The 23029-nt window shown below is 35.5% G+C and overlaps 1 protein-coding gene across 2 annotated transcripts; it reads left to right on the forward strand.

Annotated features, from left to right (window-relative positions):
* The first annotated feature begins 295 nt into the window (after positions 1-295).
* Positions 296-22952, forward strand: LOC121301979 (leucine-rich repeat-containing protein 2-like). Of its 2 annotated transcripts, XM_041231733.1 has the most exons (9): positions 296-395; positions 988-1135; positions 9720-9936; positions 10423-10579; positions 12791-12927; positions 16134-16279; positions 16739-16891; positions 18927-19057; positions 21729-22952. In XM_041231733.1, exons 2-9 carry the CDS (start codon positions 1011-1013, stop codon positions 21776-21778), a joined length of 1116 nt encoding a protein of 371 aa, XP_041087667.1. In that variant the 5' UTR covers positions 296-395; positions 988-1010; the 3' UTR covers positions 21779-22952. The 2 variants fall into 2 exon arrangements, with proteins under 2 accessions (XP_041087667.1, XP_041087676.1); XM_041231742.1 differs by lacking the exon at positions 18927-19057.
* Positions 22953-23029: the final 77 nt, after the last annotated feature.

A 23029-nucleotide genomic window follows, 5' to 3' on the forward strand; every position in this document is an offset into this window, starting at 1 on the left:
AAAAAGAAAAAAAAAGACGACAGACATGCCATCAAAATCATGGTCAATGTTTTTTCTTTATGTGTTACAGTAGATAGCAGGTTACACAGTATGGATGACTAATTATCTATTGACTGATTGATTGGTTATTTTACCACACACAGGCAGGATGTTTTTACTGCCTATAGAGGCTACACTGTGTTCACTCACATGGTTTAAATACCAACCCTGTTCAACTGGCGACTACTATGACAGGAATCATATTATCAGTTTCCAAGAATAGAACATTATATCACTTGAGAGGCTAGTCACATTGGGAATGTGAACGACCCTGACTCACCAGGTTAAACATGATATGTACTGCTGTAAACAACTTTCTGTCAAACGTATGTGTAGCCTCGCATTATAAACAGTTGGTAAGTAGCACTGTTTAACGGTTTCCTTTTGTTTAATCTTTATTGTGGCTTTGCAAGAATGCAGTTTAAAAGAAGCAGTACACTCTCAACGATGTGTATTTGGTTAGGGTGGGGGTCTGGCTAATATGGTTAATGTTATACTGTTATTATTATTGGAATCAGTTATTTGGGACATATTATGTGGCATGAGTTATGGTGCATAAAGATGGAGTATATGGAACAGTATAACAGACATTTTAGGTGATAATAAATCTTGTATTTTATCTTAACATTATCATGTCACAAAATAACTGACAGCTGCAATGAATGTTGACAGTGATTGGTGCTACTTGAAAGTGAAAACTAGTAGGTACTGATATGGTATGGATAATTTTGTGTTATGTGACATACTGTATGTTCTTTATTTATTTTATAATAATTACCTCTATTTTATTGTCTCAAATGTTGAAGGTTGTGTAAAACACCTTTGAAACAAAAGAAAATAAATCTAACTGTTTAGAAGATCTTGTCCAAAGCTTCTGAGTAGGTCATTAAAACGCAAGCTTGGAATCATTTTGTTGTTTTTTTTCTTTGCATTGTAACTGTTTTACAGATAAGCTTGTGTTGAATGTAAGTATGGGCCCAGCAATAGTGGTGTATGACCTGTCAATCGTAAAGGGCATCTGGGAGGGACGAATAAGGAAACACAAAAAACGTCAAAGGAAGGAACGGGAACGTCAGGAAAAAAGTGCATTAGCAAAGTAAGATTTCAACCTGATCTTAAGAGCATTCACCCCTATTTTGGAGCAAGTAATAACATTAATGGTATAATGTTAGCAAGAAAAAAACAGTTGCAGGAAGAAGCAGTTAAATCAGTAGTATCTTCTAATATATTCCTCACTCAAAACTGGACTTTGGACTTGCTTTAACGTAGTGCCCAGCATGTTCAAAACTACATCAATTTATGATATTCATAAAACGTTTCACATCAATTATTTAAATCAGTGTTGTATAACATACATTCTTACAGTCTTTTGGTAAACAGATAGAGAACTAAACATACTGAATTGAAAAGTACGTTATTCATATTTAAGTGACATTGGGTGGTTTTTTGAAGTCACTTGACACATGCTTTCTTTGTATACTATTGAATAAAACTCACATGCAATTTCTTCTGGGCACGAGTGCTCCGTTATAGAGAAAAGTAAAGGCGAGTTTGTTTCTGTTGGGCCATTCAGATTTACAGCACATCCTAAGCATAATCTAAAGAAGAGTGTGGTCAGAATTGCTGGAGGGAGGAACCAATTCCAATGCAGTGTGGTTTGACTTTGTTTTGTCAACAGACAAGACTTTTCAACCAACTGATTTACAAAATTAAAATTATGAAACCTTTAATCTGTGTTAACCATGCGTTATTCACAAGTTAAAAATCTTTGCTAACAGACTTAGCCCTCGTGGAACCGATATTATCTTAAAAAAGGCTACTCTGAGACAGAGTACAAAGCAAAGCCTTTGCTGTCATAACAGTTTATCAAACCAGGCAGGAGCAGAGTCTGAAAGACAACAACAGCATCACAGATTCTGAGTTTCAAACAAGCAGACTTTTTTTTAAAAAGCAAGTCAAATTGATAGCAAGCAATTTGATATGCATCTGCTGCATTTATTGCTTCTACTTGCTATCAGAAACATATCCTGTCTGTTTGTGTTGCTTGAAAACCTCATGAACTGTGGTTGAACCGGAGATTGATTTTTGCCAAATTCTGGAACACTGACCCCCTGACCACAACCGTGAACTTTGTAATGCCTATTCCAATACTGCTGTTTTGCAATGTACTGTAAACCTGAAACCATGTGGTCCAGAGGGTCCATACAAAAAATCAAGCTTATACATGTTACATCTCACTGTTTAGATCTTTAAGAAAAAAAAGTTCCGCTATCAAGAATAAGAACTTAGAATTGCAGCTGACATCCCTCGCTGCAATCTTCCTGTTGTTTTGGATGTGGTTGTTTTAACCAGTCTCCAATGTTTATTGTTAAGCCCTTTGGGATGGTCTTGACTCTGAAAGGCACTGTGTAATTGTAATGGTGTTGCAGTTAAACACACCAGTATAGTCCTCCTTAACAACCTTCCCTAAGCCTGGGTTAGGTAATCAATAATATAAAGTCATAGATTGTGTCTTTTGCTTTTCGGTTGCAGCTATGCATGTGCCAGGGCCATTTATGTGATCCACTGCCTTGCCTTCTGTTTTATATGCCTTTGTTTGATAGCAAGCAATCCACCATCATATTCATGAAAAATGTCTGAGTGTCACTATCAGCCTCTTTGCTTTTCAGTTAAATGGGATATTTTTGCTTAGGTCTCATTCCCCACCAAATAGCACAGGCAAACCTGTATTAAAAACAATCACTTGAACACAGGTATTTCCTTATGTTTAATGACTCCCAAGATATTTAAATTGATATAAAAGGGAAACTTTCAATAATAATAGTAATAATATTAGTACTACAACGACTACTACTACTACTAATAATAATAATACATTTATAATGTATAGGCTTTACTGTGGAAATAATAATCCAGAAAATGTAGTAGAATTTAAACCTACACTTAGTCCACTGTTACCGTCAGTTAGCTTACTGGAGTAGTCAGTATGGAGTAAGAAAATATCTATTTGGCTCAGGACACTTGTGATAATTGCAGGGTAAAAAGACCGTCAATATAAAGACCATTGAGTGGTTGTTATAGATTGTATATGATTTATATGGCATTGTGATAAGGTAGCCAAGTGAATGATGACGTCCCCAGACCAGACACGGAAGCTGACAGAGAACACACAGGCAGGTACTCGGGTGACAATGCGGCGCCATTTTTATTCAAACAAAAATAAAATAAATACTTAAATAAAAACTATGCTCACAGAGCAAAATAAAAGTTTAAACAAAAACAAAAATCACGAACACTGACACCGCATAAACAAGTACCGAGCTGGTCTGCCCAGCACGAGTAGCAATTGCTTACTTTTTACTTGCGGTTTCATTTTTTGCTTTTGCTTTTCTCTGCTCGCTCTCGTTCTTTCCTCTGAACACCCACCCTGAACCAGAAAAGCCGCAGGTTTTTTTTATCAGATATGTCAAGTCTTATGCATTGGGTGTGAGACTCATGCATTAGCATGCTAGCTCATGCTCAAAAAATTCATAGGATTATCTGACACATTTTCAGTAGTGTCAATTAATTGCAGTTAAATCCGGGATTAACAACAAAGTTGAATAAAATGTTAATGTTTTTAACATGGGTCAATGTCAAATCCAGTTTGCCTGTATAAGATACCCGTAGCCCATTTGAGTATATATATATAAAGATTTTAAATATTTGTTTTCTCAGGGGCTGCAAGAGGCAACAGTAGGCTACATTTGGTGCTTCGGGCACGGGACTTAGAGCATGGAAAGCCACTTTCCAAGCTTGTGTACTGTGGTAACCATGGAGACTACAGGCATTCTATATGTGCACAAGAGGAGAGAGGAGGCTATGCAGGTTTTTGTTTAGTATGTGTGAACAATGGACTGTCAAAAAGTGTATGAGTGCCCAAAAAAGAGCAGCACTTAATTGAAAGTTTGCGGGTAATATGAACATTAATATACAAACCACGTTTTTTTCAAAACAATGGTCACTATGACAAGGTAGTATGCAAAATAAACATATTGTTGTATTGATAAAACAGCTTTATTTTGTGTTAGGTTTATATAGGTTATTAACTCTGGTCTTCAGGGATCTCCAATCATCCAGGTTGTTGTTCCAACCAGCAAATAATTGTTTATATTAAAATCCACTGGTTTGCATTGCATATAGAATTTCTCATTACCCTAGATTCTCGTATGAATTGGGACATTTAAGTGTTTCATATGTAATATTAAGCAATGTACATTTTAAAACAAACTATTAAGTGCTGGTTGGATTAAAAACTGGGACTATTAGATGTTGCCAAGGACCAAAGATGAGAGTCCCTGTCTTAAGCATTGACCGAACAGCACACCTGGAAAGTCTCACTTTCTGACCTTGAATCTCACTCTTTGGGGCTGTAAATCTCACTTTTAAGGAAAGCCAAACCTTGGCATCTCTGTTTTATACTTGTGACCATCTCCAAATTAACACTAAACTTATCCATTTTGGAAATGGTCACATTCCACACGAGCTTTGTGGGATGGGGCTTCCCTAACCATGCTGCCAGACAATAACAAAAAATCATATTTTAAATCAAACAAAAAACTACATTTAAATCATACAATACATTTCTCCCATGCTAAAATAAACAAAATACATTCCCTTTAAAATAATAAGAAACACAATACATTTAAAATCAGAAGGGCACCCCCTTTTATTATGTACAGGGCTTTTCTGCCCTGCCCCACTACAGGCACAATAAATCTCGCTAACTAATAAAATCCCTTCTACTTAGTGTTTATAATAACACACACACACATCAACCCACCAGGTTAAGGAGATTCCATTGCCTGATCATGCAAATTACAAAAAAAAATACAGGAATAATTATACAATGAAACCAACCTCGCAGGTTATGGGCCCTAAAGTCAGTATAGTTTCTGCGGGGATGTCCTTGCTTTACTTATTTGAGTTAGGAGTGTCCCCACAGTGCAGATGAAAAACTGCAATGCTCTCACAGTGACATAACTCTCTATTTACCCACATTACACCACCTTGCACTCGGCCTAGCGTCAGCTGTTGCTGTTATTGGCTCATTGAGTATTTAGCAAGTGTTAAAAATGTCAACATGAATCAGTGCAGTATGTGATAATTATACAGATTCCACAGGGAGCCACAGTATAAAGACCACCTGTCTGTAAAGACCGCTTGCAGATGGTGCCTTGCGTGGAATATGTAAGCAATAAGACCCAACACAGTTTGTGATGCAGTTACAAGTAGTCTAAGGGCAGATATCTCTCCAGCTCAGCCAATCAGAGCGCAGAGAATCTTTCCATTGAAGCATAAGTAAGCTATATGACCCGACACAGAGGGCATTACCAGGTATTATGGACCATTTGGGTAACGGGGCCAGAGATACCTATAATAAAACAATATTACTCCACCGGTTTTATTTGTAGCGAAATGCAGTTAAAATAAAATAAAGTGAATTAATTGTGCTATAACATTGGATGTAATAATTCATGGTAATGCTCTGCGTGTTGGGTCTTATTGCTTACATATACATTCTATTATCCAAGCACCATTTACGCACACTGGTGCCAACTGAACGGTATAGTTTGAAACCGATAAATGCACATTTTATTATAGATCTAAAACAGCAAATCCAGCTCTTACGAGGACAGAATGGATTCAGCCGTATATCAAAGAAGATGTGTTTGGGAATGCAGTTTAACTTTTTACACGCTGTCACTTCATGTAAAACAAATTACCCAGTTTAACAATGGTCAATAAAAAAAAATCAAGAAAACAAGGAATTAATATAATTACTCTACCATTAAAAAGATGAAAGATTTGAAAAGATCTTGAAAAGATTTTATCACCAACTTACAAAACCACTTTGGGTATGCACGATTTTGTTGTTGTTGTTTTGTTTTTTAAGCATAATTTCTGTCTTGGGTTAACACACACTCTAAAGAGTAAGTAGCAGGGTTACGAAAAAAATATAGGGTTACACGCCCCTACATGCGGCCATTTTGAAAAGAGCTTTGAAACAGGCTTTAAAGTTATACAAGTGTAAAAAGTTGTCAGGATGCTAACAATGAAAATAGAAATTACATGTATGTTATTTAAACAGTTGTAGCAACATGTAGGGGCATATAACGCTATATTTCTCTAAACCTCCGCTACTTATTCTTTAAGGTGTAGAGAACTTCAAAACTTTATGTATTCATACTGATGCGATAGTGGTGGAGTTCTGCATAGGGTACCAACAAAAGTAACATATTTAACTAATGCACCTTTCAAAATTATACAAATATTTATACAATATTTTATCTCTTTAATAAATAAGCAATAAGACCCGACACAGAGGACATTAGCAGGCATTATTCAACCGTTTGAGTAATAGGGCCAGAGATGAAGTTATAGCCAAATGGTCAAATAATGGTTAGTAATGCCCAATGTGGAGGGTCTTATTCCTTATATACTTCAATGTTACATCACAATTATCTATATATTTTTTTTTTTTTTTTTTATCGATTTTAACTGAATTTTTTGGTTTTCCTTTTTTTCCCCCCCCATGTATCCTTCCACATAAACACTCTAAAATGAACGTTCTATAAATATAGTCCTCCATAACAACAATCTTCATTATAAAATGTGTACAAAACAGTGTTTTTAAAACTGTATACTTTTTTTTGGAAACAGAGAACAAAAGATTGTGAAAAAGATTTATTATTATTATTATTATTGCAGTTATTAAAAATGCTTCTGTGAAAATAAACTGAGAACAAAGATCTGTAAAACAAATAGTGCACTTTTCCTTGGTAACTGATTTGAATATTTCCAGTTATTAAAAATGCTTCCCAGAAAGTTGCCTACTACTTGAACAGCAGAGGCAGTGTGACCTTCGGAAGAGCTTGATGAAGAAACGGGTTCAGTTTGTCCGACAGTACTTCTCTATCGTATTTTACGGAATGTTTTGATTTAGCCATTGCTCAATTGACATCTTTAGGGTCGCAAAATATGTACAGAGACAATCAATCACACCGATTGTTGCATCAAAGGTTTATTGCAGTGGTCAAACAACAGAGCGCTCCTAAGAATAACTGTCACTTTATCAGTAACCAATGTATTCTACCGGGGTAAAGCATGCACATGGGTTAGATAGTTTCTACATAAAATCCCTTGCTCCTATCAGGATTTGGCACACCTAACCCTAACCCCCTCCATTGCGTTTATTATGTTCATTTCAGAAACCAGTTAAGATTAAGCAAGCATTTTATGGTTAAGCAAACATAACACTTCTCCTTCTACCCTTCCTCTGTCCCTGGTCATCTGACTCTGACAACCTAAGGGTGTGATGGAACATTCTGTCCTTTCTTCCACCTTTCACAAGTTCTTCATATTGCAAAACTGCATCCCAATGATCATTGGTTGATCCTGTTAGGTTCCTTCATATCTAGTTTACTTTAAACAACATTTTGTTAGTAGCCGATGGAGTGATCTTGTTAGATTTGTTTTTGTGATGCAGTTACAAGGCTTTTAAGGGCATATACCAGGTGTTATGCATATTTACTTTGTATATCTAGGATTTATGTCACAACTGTGTCCTCACCAATTACCATTAAAGAAAATACCCATTATAGCTCATAATGTAATTATTAACCATAATAAACACAATCTCAATAAGAACTAGCAAGTCTGGCTTAATTATCCCTAGATTCATGATGAAGAGAGATTAACAATTAATACTATGCATGTTTAAGTATTTCAAATCAATCATAGATGTGTATTTGTTATAAGACAAAAAAACCTAATAATCCAAATTATTATTATATTTATTCATATTCTCAAAGGAAGAAGAATAAAGGTTAGGCTTCATAGTTAAAAACATATGTATAAAGAAGTAACAAAACATTCAAGGAAAAATAATACATTTGTGGCAGGCTGGTGAGTGGATAGAGGCCCAGAGACAGACTGCAGTTTAAAAAAATCCTAATTTTATTATAAATGAACACAAAAATAAAGTGCACAAGGGCAAAATAAAAATCTTTAAACACAAAAAGAAAGACAACAAAACAAAACTTACAAAATTAAGGTTTCCAGGCTGGGCAATGCCGTCACTGAATTCACAAATCACAAAACCCACAAACACCAACCTACTTCCTCAGCTCCCTCCTTCCAAATGAGAAGCAGAGGCCTCCTTTTATGTCAGGTGGCTGGGCGCTGATTGATCGTTAATTAACCTAATCAACTAATCAACCCCAGCCACCTGAACATAATAAACCCAGGCAGGTAGGGGAAATTAACCCCATCCCTGACAATATAAAAAGGGCAGAGCTTTGCTCTGCCACAGCATTGTTAAATGTTCATAATGAATCCTTGATGTGCTCTCTGGTCATAGAGTTTTGCATTAGTGAAGTAGTCTTTAATAGTTCATCATGCATTGTTTGGTTCAGTCACACATTACATGTACATGCACTAGCTTCCAATTAGCTAAGTACACATTTACAATGTTCAGCATCTAGTTGAATAGTCAGTCAGACGCACATTATGTATTGTGACAATTTCAATAGCATGGCTTCAGTTCAGGTACTTGTAAACACACAATATAAGTTTGATACTTATTCTGTTGGTGCAATGTTTAAAACAAAGTCTTCGTAACATGGTCATCCTCTCTGTGGAAGTTAGTTGTGTAGCAATGCAGTGCATTATCTCTGTAAAGTCTGTAGGCAAAAGTTTTTGTTGTTCTGAAGGGAGCCCATCTTCTCCGGGACAGCTTTGAAGATTACATAATTGAATCTTCGTTGAAGAACTTCAGAGTTTGATGAGTTGTGAGCGATGAGATGGTTTGAAGAAAAAGCAAATCCAGCGAGCAAGAATGAATCCAGAGAGCTACGAAAATCCTTATTTTTCGGTTTATTGGGAATCTTACTTAAAATAACTATTAAACTTGTGTCTACAAGTTATGTAATTAAAAATGATTGTTAAAGCATTTAAACTAACTTTTAACACAATAATGGTACAACTGCATAGTCACTATAGCTTGGCTTGGTAAGTTTTAGATCAGACACCTTAACCAGACAATCAGATAGCATTTTGGAAGGCGAGCATCAAAGAATTAACACAGTTTGTAGCCTATGCCTTGGTCTAATCTGGTTAAGAATGTTCTGCTGTTAACAACCCAATCACCACAGCATGTCACACAGACAAGAGTCCGAATTAAATATCTGTGAAATGCTTATATTAAAATTAATGTAACCATGAATTTCCTTGACACAGGGATTATATTCCTCAAGCTCAACTGTATTTAGAATGCATGGAATCTTTCCATTAGATATAACTATATAGCAAACATATTTATATGTAATTATATGTAAAACCATACATACAAAAATTCATATTTTAAATGCAATAAAGCACCATATTTCCATGTGTCAAGAGCATTGGTGACTCATGGCTTGAAAAACTGGTGGGGCATGTGTATACTAATTGAAAGTGGTACTGATTGAAGCGTATTGAGGCCACCAAAAAAAGCATCTTTTCAGCACTTTTTTTTTCCTGGCAGAAATCTGGTGGTGGGGGGGGAGTGAAAATATATGTTACATTTCATCTGCATGAATGTAAATTCTGGTAAATGTACATACAGTACCTTCAACTGAAGAAATGTTGTCTGTTTCCAGGTTGAATCAAGAATGGAGTCAAAGGCTAGAACACAGGAAGAGACTCCGTGAAAAATCAAATCAGCTGAACTTGGAGAACGTGGCAACAGATTTCAAACTTTACCACAGCAGTGAAAAGAATTTGCTGTCAGAAGGGCGCACCTCACTGTATTCAGGAATTGAGATAAATATTGATGAAAAAACATTTATTTTTGAGCTAAATGGAGAACAATGGAAGGTAATTAATTGTTAGTATTTTTTCAGTATTGTAGATTTGAAGCTTACACCATCTGCAAAGCAAACTGGTAAGGGCAAGCTTTTAGTCATCCTCAGGCCTACAGGCCTACATTGGAAATGCAATCCCACAGAAACCTGTAGTTGTTTTTAATAAATAACTTTTGGGTGTCGGTATAAATGTTCTCCCTTGCAAGGGAGCCAGTTCTTTTCTACAGCAGTATTGGCGCTATGCTTCAGTGCGAGAGGTCCCGCGTTCGCGCCCGCCCTCCGCCTGTGTGTGGATTGCCTCTGTCTGTGTTAACTGAGATCGCTACAACATATTTTTTTGTTTGTCTAGTGTAATCTACTCAGTCTACATGGTTTTTTGGTTTGTTTAAAAAAATAGAAAAGCTTCTGTCTCAAAGCAAACCGGAATATAGCAAATAAGACAAATGCATATTATTTGAAAGATTTTTTTTTCCAGAATAAGATTACTTTTCAATTTTAGGAACTCCCTGATTCAATCAAAGAAATGACTTACCTCAGAGAATGGCACATAAGCAGAACCAGCATACAGGAACTTCCTAAGTATATTGAACTGTTTCAGGATCTGAGAGTACTGCAACTATCCAGAAATGGTATCAAGGAGCTCCTGGCAGAAATAGGTAAACCCATTATTACTTGATCTTCTACATTTAGGTATCTATCCATTTAGAGAAACTGATGGATCCTGGGATAAATTATCTTGTGATCTTGAAATAAACGAAATGCTAATATTGAGATACGGAGATAAATTATCTTGTGGTCTTGAAATAAACGGAATGGTAATATTGGGATACTGAGATAAATTATCTTGTCATCTCAAGATAAACAGAATGGTAATAGAATGGTCCTTGTTTCTTTTTTCAGGTCAAATAAGTCCCTTGGGATAATATTAAACATATTGTATATTTGTTACTTGGTTTATGACTTGGGGGGGGGGGAAGCAATCCATTAATTGGAAGTATGGCTAATAAACTACACTCTTTATCTCAGAATTTATTATTTAGGACAGCAGTCCCTTTCCTCCATCAATATTTGCTTGTCCATCTTGCTTTTCTGGAGAAAAGAAATGGTTGCAGCAATCTGGTATATGTCACAGCTCGTTTGTCAGTACAAGTACTGGCATCTGTGCTCATCAGACTTTAGGTGAAAGTAGCTCAAAGAAAAGAAAAAGCAGGACCACTTAATGAAAAGGAACATTCTTTTTCAACATAACTTGAACAAAGCAGTTCAATGGAAAAAATAAAAATGAAGAAATACTTATTGATTCTCATGGAAATCCCAAAATACATAGTTGTGCAATTTGCACTATCGATTAAATGGCTGAAACATATTCAACATGTTTTATAAATCATTATAAGGCATGACACCAATGATGCACTGCATTTTTAAAGCTTAATAGTTAATATCTTCAAGGTTTGAACCACAACTGTGACGTTTGCAATGCTTCTGAGTTTTAGGGCTCAGTTCAGCCTTGATTTTTCACATTCTTAAAATAGAGTAAGTTATTCTATTGCCTTTCAGCTTGTTATAAAGTTTGTACAGAGTAGATGGAAACAACAGAAAAGCCACGTGATATTTAGGAATGAGGAAATGAAAGTCTAGGCTGTAAGGAAAAGGTAAAAAAAATCAAAATAAACAACAGAGGCATTATATTGTGATTTGAAACTATTTACTTTTTATAAGAAAAGCTGTGGCTTTTATTTTTTCTGAGGATTTGTTATATTTCATTTTAAAGAAGGGGAATGGATAAGATCGGGGTGTTCCAAACCCAATTAAAAAAGGGCAAATCATTGCCTTTCCTTTTGGGAATTCCATAAAGGCACCAGACAAAAACAGATTAATCACAAACAAACAAACAAACAAACAAAAAATCTCTTGTAGTTATACTTGTATTACTTGACAGTGCAGTAGTTTTTTTGTAATACATCATGTTACTTGAATTTGACAGAGATTTAGCAGTCAATGCCACCTTGCCAATTTATTTTTTTAGTCAGTTAAGAAAAACAACAACCTCAGTGGCAGCTGCTAAAATTGGCAGCAAATAAAGGAATAGACTGAGGCCCCATACTGAGTGCTGGCTCAAGCAAGGGACAATCAGTGTGTGTAGCAGAAGCCTGATAAACGTGTCCTGGAAACTTGCTTGTTAAGAGTCGGCACGCATCCTAAGCACGCACACAGCTGGATGATTTTCTTCAATTCGTTTTATTCTATAGCTTTTATATTCACCTGAGCATGTATTCATGCCACAAGTTTGTTTTGTAAAATAATTAATCTGAGAATTTGGATACATTCTTCGGGGTATAATATCCACATCTTGGAGTAGATTGATTATGCCCAGGATCTGTAGAAGGCAGTCAGAGCAGTCCACTTTTCAACAGGGCCATTTGAAAGTTGGAAAGAGATATATATGTCTGCATTCAAGATACCACCCTACAGTACATGGTATGCCTACATGGATGACATCTGCTGCTGCAGGATGGAGTAATAGTTATAAATGATGATGATCACAAAATGCACAGGTCCTGGACATGTACCACCCCTATATACATGGGACCACCTTAGGATCAAAAGCAAACCACTTCCTGCTGATCTGTGGGAACTGGCCAAAACTGGCCAAATCTAGAGCAAGATGTGATGCAGCGCAGACCCTCAGTGACCCTTCAGCAAAGCCAGGACCAACTTCATACTAAGTACTAAGCTGCACAAGCAATTTCCTCGTACAAACATATTTTTCCTTAGAGGGATATACACAAAACTACTGGTTTAATATGCAATACACTTTTCTCCATAATACTTTTTTGATGATGATTACTGTCTTTTAAATACTACAGGTAAACTGAGGAACCTTAAGGAACTGAACCTAAGCTATAATAAGCTCTCTAGTATCCCACCTGAACTTGGAGACTGTGAAAACCTGGAAAAGCTGGAATTAACTGAAAACCTGGACCTCTGGGAACTACCATTTGAGGTAACCGACATTGGTGCCTTTCAGTGTTATATTTCCAAGTTGTTTTCCAACACTGAGAGCGACAGTGAGTTGTGCTACAAGGTTGATTATTTGTGATAATTGTTCATGAATCACAGATGTATCATTAAACTATAACGAAGAGTTTTAAACCTTCAGAGCATAACAGCACAGAATGTGGTTGAGACACAAAGGGAAGGAAATTCATGGTTTTGACCAGTTCAGGCTATTGCCACGTCTGTACTTTGACTGTTCAATCCTGTACTTTTCACATGTTGTACACAAGGGACTTCACAAAGGATTCTTGTAAGCTTGGCAGAATCATTATTTTCAGAACATGCCAGTGTTTCTCTTAAAGACACAAAACTCTTCATTGTATTGTTGACATTGTTGACAATTCTTTTTGTTTTTCTCAGAACCCCCCACCTCTCCTGATACATTGCACAGTCTGGGGGAAGGGAAGTGTGTGCATACAGTCAGTTATTACTCAGTTATTAAGTACTGCATTTACCTTGGGTAATTATGTAGAGCAGGGCTGTATACTACATCTCCAATGTGTACTACTGATTACTGTTTCTGAATGGACCTGAACATGTCTGCTCCACACTAGCCTTGTATAAGAAGTGCTGAGCACAATAAACTGAACACAATAGCTAGCTTTTAATATTCCTGGACAGCTCTGAATGAGTATGTAGCAATGCAATGCCCCATTAAACAGGAGTTACAAGACTACAGTGGTTTTTACATGTATTTGTGAGAATCTTGAGCAACTGAATGCAGCACAGAGCTAACTTTTGTAAATAAGGGAGACCTTTTATATGGCTTTTTTCCTCAAACACAATGCAGAATACAGAGGTTAACTGCTAGCTGCATTTTTATCTGTACAATGTGCAGAGCTAACACGCCTGTCCTCCATTACTTTGGTGTCCTTTCTTGCATCTCCATAAGTCTGTGCCTGTCAACCAACCTGGGCAAAGCTAGCTTCAGGCTCTGATTTGTCCACACCTACAATGTGTGGCATGGGCCACTCTAGCTTTGGTGAACATGGATACAAAGAACCCCCCCGTCCCCCCCGTCCCCCCCAGGAAAAATGTAAAATTGTAAGTTAACATTTTGAAATGAGATTAGACTAAGCAGACATTTATTTTTTAGTAAAGGATTTAAAGTGGTATTACAGTAAGCAGACTTGTTTTCTGTTGTTGTTCAGCACTACCTGAAATACCCCTCACAAAATCAGGTTTAAATGGTCAAATTTATACTCAAAATGGTGAACATTTTTACATGCAAATTTAGGTAAAACATCAACAGATGCAGTCAGTTCACCTTGGAGTATAATTAAATTGGTTAAATGTCGGAATGAGACGCAGTGTAACACTAGAACATGAACTATGGTACACTGGTAGTCACTCATAACTCTTTGTTTTTGTTCCCTTCTAGAATATTTTCTTATTACTAAAATAGTACAACAGGGGGCAGTAAACAGTTGCAGTACAAATCTGTTACTCTATGGCATATCAGTCTTTGAATTCACCGTGCTAATATTTTTATTCAGGGGATTCAACACAGCTTATTCCCTGGTTGCTCATTGTCTAATAAAACACACACACGCACACAAACACACACACACACACACACACACACACACACACACACACACACACACACACAAACACACATACACACACACACACACACACACAACAAGTTAAAATGGGAATAAATCTGAATAGCAGACAGAACTAGTCAAAATAAACAGTGACTTTTCAGATATTCAATATTCAATACATTTATGACTAATAATGGAGCAAATAGCTATTTATATTTTTAAATACAAACCAGTAAATATATTCCAGATATTATCAATAAGCTTTTCCTGGGAAATGGTTTTTTAATACATACCAAAGCAAACACAGCTTATCAGTAAATGTTTTATGTAAACATAAAAAAAAAAAAAAAAGATGGCTGAAATATACACCCATACTGTACCAGTGTCCTTCCACTCAACTGAAGAAATAAACTTTCAGTGAAAATATCAATCTATTAAACTGTGACATAACATAAAATTAAAAATAAAAAAGTAAAAATATCAGGAATACTGTACTTTATATCCTCTGAATTTAAGTAAAATGATGTTTTTATCTGTTTATTATCATTATATGTGCTCGTTAATGGTAATTTATAACTAAAGGTAAGAGACGGACTCATTTGAGTTCATTGCTGCTGCTAACGAGATGTAAAGTCAGATGGTTTTTCCCTCATTACAGGAAAGCTTGCACAGGTGTTGAAGGTGAGACTAATAACCAAATTAGTCTCACCCTCTTTGTTTTAATCTGACATTGATGATGCCAAAAGTCCTTGTGGTGGAACTTAATAGAATCATGCTTTAATGGTATTTAGATGGGAGAAAACTGCTATGAAGCATGCTGAGCTCAAACATTTTAAAAATAAGTTTCAAGGATGCAATGAAAAGAAACAAATCAATTATTCGAAACCAAATAACATGGATGATACACAAGTGAGAGTATGATTTATTTTTGTACACTCTATTTATTTTACCTTTAATAAAGTATGTAGCATGTTTCTGCACACATGGATATGTGACATTTTTAATAAAAGCATATTTTACTTTTGGGGCTTTCTCTAAGTAAACAACATTTTTAAGTTGACATGATGAATAAGAACAAATCTCCTAGGATAATAAACTGTTTAAAATAGAAGTATTATGCACATTCAATGGGTATAAAGTATCCCTTTAAGAGAACAACATTATGTTTAATTTATTGTGACACATTAATTGCCCAGGAAAAGAGAAACACAACATTACTGATGTTTCTGTAATGTTTAACTTCTGTGTTCAAAAACAAATAAAGTCATGGCAAGCACAGGTGTACTATGGGAGTGTTAATAACATAAAACCGTGAAGACATGATATGACTTTGAGAGGACAAAAGGTTACATATTGAGTGGTAGCCAGCAAGCCGACCAAAACTGATTAATGACCAAGGGTATGGGGACAGAGATAGCAAAACAAATTGTGATCTGATATGCATCAAAATATACAGTAGTACATAAGGGGCCTTATTAACATGTAGAGGGACTCATAGAAGTCACAGTGTTTGTTAAAGTTTTGTATGTTCATGAATGTATATTTGTAAGCAGTACACATTTATTAACAATATCTGTAACACTGATTTGTGGTGACATTTCAGCTTAGTAATCTGAAACAGCTCCTATACCTGGACATATCGGCAAACAAATTCAGTAGTATACCCATCTGTGTTCTCCGCATGTCAAGCCTGCAGTGGCTGGATGTCAGCAACAATGACCTGAAAGAACTGCCTCAGGATATTGACAGGTAACTGAAACTATGACTCTGTCCTTCCATCCTTTCTGCTGAAAACTTCTTTGTGGAAAATGGGCCGGTGTTTTGAAATGTACTACTTCTGACGAAAAAACTCGCTTGTACTTCTGAGAAGCGTAATATTTCAAGATTTTTCTTTTCTAAACTGATGAATAGTATGTTGCTGGGATTGTAGTATATGGTAGTTCAATCACAGCATGATTTTTTTCATTTATACATATTTATAAATATGTGTACATTATTTATGTAATGAAGCCAAAATGAGCTATTTTTAAATTAAGTCGATATTTCAGGACATCATTAAACAAGAAAACTAGAGATCTGATAAAACGTAAAATGTTTTTTTCTTTTTTTCTTTTCTTTTTCAAATGGCTTTTTCGTTTACAGAACTAGCAGAGGCTTTTTTAAATACTCTGCATTTAAACTCACTCTTCTGTACTAATATCTCTCTAGGTTGGAAGAAGTAGAATCCTTGTTCCTGCAGAAGAACCCAATGACGTATCTTCCTCAAGCTCTGTGTAACCTAACAAAGCTCAGTATGATTGTAATAAGCGGTGAACGCATGGTTAAAATGCCAACAGCCATCTGTAGCAGTCCCAGTATTAAGTAAGAGTATTTTTTCACTTTTTTTATACACAGTACAGAAAGACATTTATGTCTAATAACAATTGGAATATTTAAGGCATTCATGATTTACGTTCTGCTGGCACGAATTTTGATGCTGCTGGTTTGACCAGTTTTAATTCAAATTAAAATGACCAAATTGCAGCAAATGTTGGCAATATTACCAGCAGAATACTTTTTTCTTAGACACTTTGACCATATTAAAGTAATATGCTGTGACCTACAATTCTATTAAAGCAGAATCAGCCTATTCTAGCAATACAAGAAAGACCTATTCAAGCACTGTCATATTTTAATTGACCGTATTGTGCCTCAGATTCTAAAGGTCACTAGAACACTATCAAGGCACTCAACCATAATCTTATAGGAACATCTAACCAAACATCTCAAGCCCTGCGGAATTAATTACTGTGGGGATATGTTGAGGTATTTCTGTCTGTATGTCACACCAACATTTTTACATCTGTCTAATTTTGATTACACTTGCTTTAGGGCCGAGTAATTGAGATACACTGCTATTAAGGTCATACAATAAAAGGCTATAATATTTTCTTTACACCAAGGTTAACTGACAGTTGTTAAAGCTATGTATTCTAGGGATGTGGTACTTTATGACCAATAAATCATATATACCTATCATCATTTAAACTGTAAAATATTTAATTTACTATAAATACATTCCTCTAAATAGTGTATTGGCTTCTGGTTTAGTGGCTTATCTTCCTTTTGGAAATAACATTGTGATTTGAATTGGCTAATCAAAGATATAAATGTTGTTAAATACATGTTTTGCTACCCACCTCTAAAAGTTTCCAAGACAACCAACTACAAATACACTGCTGAAGGAAAACAAATACTGTACGGTTTATGTCATTTTGGACTACTTAAATAATGAAGAAAAACAGAAAATAACAGCTTTTTAAAAATAGAAATCAGTTTAATTAGCACTGAGATCTATTGGTGTTAAAAGAGGATGGATCCTACCTGAACTTTTACATTATTTTACAGACATATATACATGAGACTTAATTCAAGGTATGGAACACAAATATCCCTGTATTAACTTTCTGTATTAAGATCTGCTACTGTTTATTTTACATTAATTTACCCCATTGTGCATATTTAAGTTAAACCAAAAAAGCTTCTTATAATGTTTTCAATCATTAAATACCAGACCTCCTAATGACAGGTCAGTTACCCTGCTTGTTTATACGCTCAACTGTTGACCAGTATTCTACCAGAAAGGTCATTGTTTTACCAAAGGATTACTGTTAATCAATTATCCTCAGAGAGGTCAGGCTTTTTTGAAAATACTGTATGGTTAAAAATAGAAAGACTGTTCATGGGAAATTACATCCCCCATACAATCTTTAATCAGTGTTATGAGCATTTTCAGCTATACAATGAGTACTGCTTGCCTTAGCACAGTTTATTACAGCCCCACAACTGTCACAGTAGGTGGTGTCTAATTCCACACTCTCTCATCTCGGAACGACAGGAGGTTAGAGAGTCGGAAACAAGTCTTTGAAGTACCACCTGTCTGGTAGTCATTCAAGTTTGTCAGTCTCTATTAAGTCTGTTTTTCAGTACATCAGGTTTCATCTTAGTTCTCCAGTTATGTTTGACAGTGCTCTCTGCGTATTGGAATTGAAAGGTCTTAAATAAAGTAAATGGTTTCTTCTACCCAGTTTAGAACTTAGAATTAAAACCATACCAGGACAATTTTACAGTGTCTAGCAACATATAGAAACATAGATGCTCATATTCAGCATTTTTGTAATATTTAGTCTTTTTTTGATGTTCAGACAAACAAAATTGGGGTGTAGTTCTTGTAGTACAGATTCATATTAGTACCTTAAATCTGATGGAAATTGTATCTTAATTTTCAATAGTTTAAGTAATAGTAATACACATCAGTAACAACAGCATGGGGTACAGCCTCTGTAGTTTCTTCATACTTTATTAGAAAGTAACTACTGTATTTAGGACTCCTCTCTAAAAGTATTTCCTCTTGCAGATTTATAAAATTATTTGATAACCATCTTGAGGATGAGAAGGAACAAACAGAGTCAATGAAGGATCACGACAGTGAGAAGGAACTTGAAAAGGAGTTTATTCAAGCATATGTTGAGTCACTGAGGGACAGAGGTACATTTGTGTAATTCTGTGGATTCTTATGCTATTCCAAAATCGTACACACAACTATAAGACTATCAACTTCTATTGCAATATTTTTGCCAAAATACCGAATGTCCTAAAACTTATGCAGTGCACATTATTGTTGTTTTTAAGTGTTATAGTACTGGATAATGTAATTTAATGCTGATGTCTTATCATTTGTTCTTTTATTCCTTATGTTTTTCATTAGAGCCTTGATACTAATTTTGAGCTTAGCATGGTTCTTGGCAGTATGTTCTTTATTAAAGATCATTAAATCATACTTCTGCATCGTTTCTCATAAGGACTTTTTGCGTCATCAATGTAAGACTAGAGATAAGAGACTGAGACTAATTTGATTATCAGTCTTGCATTTTACACATGTGATAGGCTAGCTGAATTAATTGCCGCTGCTAACATGATGCAATAAGTCAGATGTTTTTTTTTTTTTTTTTTTTTCCATTACAGGAAAGCTTGCACAGGTGTTGAAGGTGAGACCAATAACCAAATTAGTCTCACCCTCTTTCTTTTAGTCTCACATTGATAATGCAAAAAGCCTTATGGGGGAACTTAATAAAATCATGTTTTAATGGTATTTAGTTGAGAGAATACTGCTATGAAACATGCTGAGCTCAAACTTTTTAAAAATAAGTTTCAAGGATGTAATGAAAAGCTGGAACAAATCAATACTTCAAAACCAAATAACATGCATGATACACAGGTGAGAGCATGATTTATTTTACCTTTAGTACAGCATTCACAGATTTTGGGGTTAGTGGAGTGAACTTGTAGGAAAATGCCATTGAAACACTGGGTGGTAAAAAAACAGGTTTATTTACCCAGGGATTTCTCTGGGGGAGCCACATGGTGCTAAGTCTTTAAGCATCAATCTCTCACACTCTTCACTTTGAGGCATACCCTTGTCAAACTGTCATGTCTTTTTCCTATCCCTCAATAACAAATGTTTTCAGCAAGGAGCAATGGTTGTGCATGAACACAGCCACATTCACATCACAAGAGACAAATACACATTCCAATATAATTGTGCTCTTCTAACCCTTATCTAAGCAAAAAATGGAATCACATTGAAGTAGCAGTTGAACCCCTTGCAGAGGCCCTTGCTGAGTGATTGTAGGGAACCAGTTGCCTTTTTAAGTGCATTTCCAGGCAATACATCAAGGGGACACTGTTACAAAAAAGTATTTCCTCCATGAAGATTATACTGATTTTCCATTGATATGCCAAGACTACATGCAGCTTTGGTCTTGAAGGGCTATTTCACTACAAGTTCAAAAGGTTTAACCTATTTATTAACATTTTAGGTTGAGTTTAATTCTGGAATATAGTAGGAATAAATACCTGGACTGGAAGGGCCAAGGTTGCCTAGGTGGATGGTGTTCACCTACATCAACCTGGACTAACACTAGACTGTGTACACTCAAATACATTAAAGGGCTCAATTTCAGACATTTTGGAGTCCACACCTAAAGTCTGACATTTTCTGCTGCTATTTTTCTGTATTGTATTGTTCAATTGATATGAAAATAACTTGCATTATTTGATAAGGTTAAGTAGAAAAAACACATTACTAATATGGTTTGAACCACATTAGTAATATGGATCCATAAAAAAAAAAAAAGACAATACATAAAAGTAAAATAAGGGAAGGAATTTAATTGTATTTTGTTTAAGTAGTTATAAAGTATTAACTGTTATTTTAAAAAGTATTTTATTATACAATGTTTTAAAAGGAAACCTACATGAACAATGGGTAACACAGTATAAGACTGGATGTTTATTTCAGAAAATGCTCTCTGTGGCCCCCTCTGTATCTGACTGCAGACTGTCTTAGTTCAGGGTTAGTAATAGCTTGCCACAGCTGGTCTCCATAACCTCTACCTCCCATCAGAATGCTTAAATCAGCAAAGCTTTCTGGAAATGTAGACATTTCTCTGAAATACTTTGAGATCCAATATAGGATACATTCATCCTATAAGGCATCAGATTCAACATTGTTGCCCTTCAAACCAGTGCCTGACCTTTCTGTGTCAACAAATATTGTTGTATTGTTGGTATCTGGTCCCACCAAGAAAGAAATGCATTTCTGGCAGTCTGACATAGTCATGTACAACTGTAATATAACCTTTACATGCTCAGTCAGTGGATTGCAAGGCACAGTGTTATGAACTGGACCTATACCTGGGAATGGGGACAAGATGCTGGAAGGTCTTTGAAGGAATCAGGGTTATAGGTGGAGGTCTCCTTAACTTTTTGGTGGGTTGGTCCAATTTAGTACCTAACTGCTACAGTCAATATATACAGATAAAAGTCTAACACATACAAATGACAAAATAATTTGGGTTAGTGTTTACACTCTCATCATTATATTTCCTAATACTGCGGCTTTTAAAATGGGGCATCTGTATCTTATCCATGGGGAAGGTGTCTATCTATATTTAACCTGGCACAGGGTTCTAAACATTCAGTAAACAGCACCTTTAATAAAAAAAGTGAATCAGAGGCCCCAAGTTTATTATTGAGTCAGTTTGTTCGCATCACAGCCTTGTGGTACAATTTAACAAGCACAGTCTCTGCTTCAAATATAAGACATAGAAGATTTTCTATAAAAGGCTAACAATGCTGTATGTTCATTTTACTTCAGAAACAGTCCCCTGCTATACCACCAAGGTGTCACTGAGTTGTCAACTATGATGTCCTGAAAGGATTGTCTAAAACCACAGATAGATGGATGAAAGGCTTTTGGAAAAAAGAAAGAAGACCCCGCCATATTTTTTTCTGTGTATTTTTTTTTATAATGATCTGTGTATATGAATTGTCCTTTGGGTATGGTATCCAGTACAGTAGGAACTACACTGATTTTATTGTATTTATTTTTTAAATTACATTTTACTTAAATTAATTGCTCCTACAGCATGCTGTTGTCAACTTGTAGTAAGCCAATGGCAATTCTTGTAATATTGAATTTAATAATGTGATTGTATGTTTACTGTTACAGATTTAGACTTGACTGCTTTTCCCCTAATTATATGGGGTTTTACCTGCACCAGTACCTTAGCATTTTTATGTTGAATTCAATTCCCAACACTCCTTCTGTTACTTCTCTCTCCCCGGAGCAGCCTTATTACTCAAGAAGAATGACAGCTACCTTCCCTATCCATTTATGAATTGGGAATTCATTGCATGCCTCAGTTGTATGTGTGTGTGTGCTTATTTACTGCACTAAACCATCTTCATATTGTTTTTTTTTTTTTTTTTCACTGTCAGAAATACACATACTGAAATAAGCCATTATGTACAATTACAATGAAACTATTGTAGCACAGCGGTAACTTGCAAAACAATAAATAATTCTAAACCTAAACAGGGTACAGGAACTAAGCCCTAGGAGTACATTTTAATGAGCTGCAATATGGCCCTATATTATGATAACTTTGTGAACAATGATGTAATGTTAACTCTGCATCACTGTTTGTTTTGTTATTGGCTGCATTATAAAAGCTGCTATAATGATAGCTGTGCCTTAACAAAAATGCAACCCAAGTTTCAAAACAAGCAACCAACAAAAATTCCCAGAAGGTAGTGAATGTTTTCTTGCTGCTTTTCTGTCCTCATATAAGGTTAAAGAAAAGCACCTTGTTTTGAAGGAAGGATTCACTTGTAGCTACTTCTTTGTTATTTTAAGGTGCCAAACACAGAGATACCACAGCAATACAGTAGAAGGTGATTGGAGCTTTTTTTTTATTACAACATGATTTGCTTTGTTTAGCATATATGTGTTTTTTACAAATCAGTTTCATGAGCAAAATCAAGTTGCTAAACTGTTTATGCGCATTAACTGTTCCCAGAAATACAACACTGAACTCTGCAAACACCTTTAGTTGCAGCTGTCTTTCATTTTTGTCACCTTTCAGATATTCTCAATATACTGTCAAGATAATGCCC

This window comes from Polyodon spathula, chromosome 2 (assembly GCF_017654505.1).
Source record: "Polyodon spathula isolate WHYD16114869_AA chromosome 2, ASM1765450v1, whole genome shotgun sequence".
In the NCBI taxonomy this organism is placed as follows: domain Eukaryota; kingdom Metazoa; phylum Chordata; class Actinopteri; order Acipenseriformes; family Polyodontidae; genus Polyodon; species Polyodon spathula.

Bases quoted from the DNA above. Each gene is read 5' to 3' on its own strand.
- LOC121301979 (XM_041231733.1), top strand. From the start codon at position 1,011: ATGGGCCCAGCAATAGTGGTGTATGACCTGTCAATCGTAAAGGGCATC. The intron at 12,928-16,133 runs GTAACCGACATT...GTGACATTTCAG, and splicing joins TCTGGGAACTACCATTTGAG to CTTAGTAATCTGAAACAGCT. The intron at 19,058-21,728 runs GTACATTTGTGT...ATTTTACTTCAG, and splicing joins TGAGTCACTGAGGGACAGAG to AAACAGTCCCCTGCTATACC.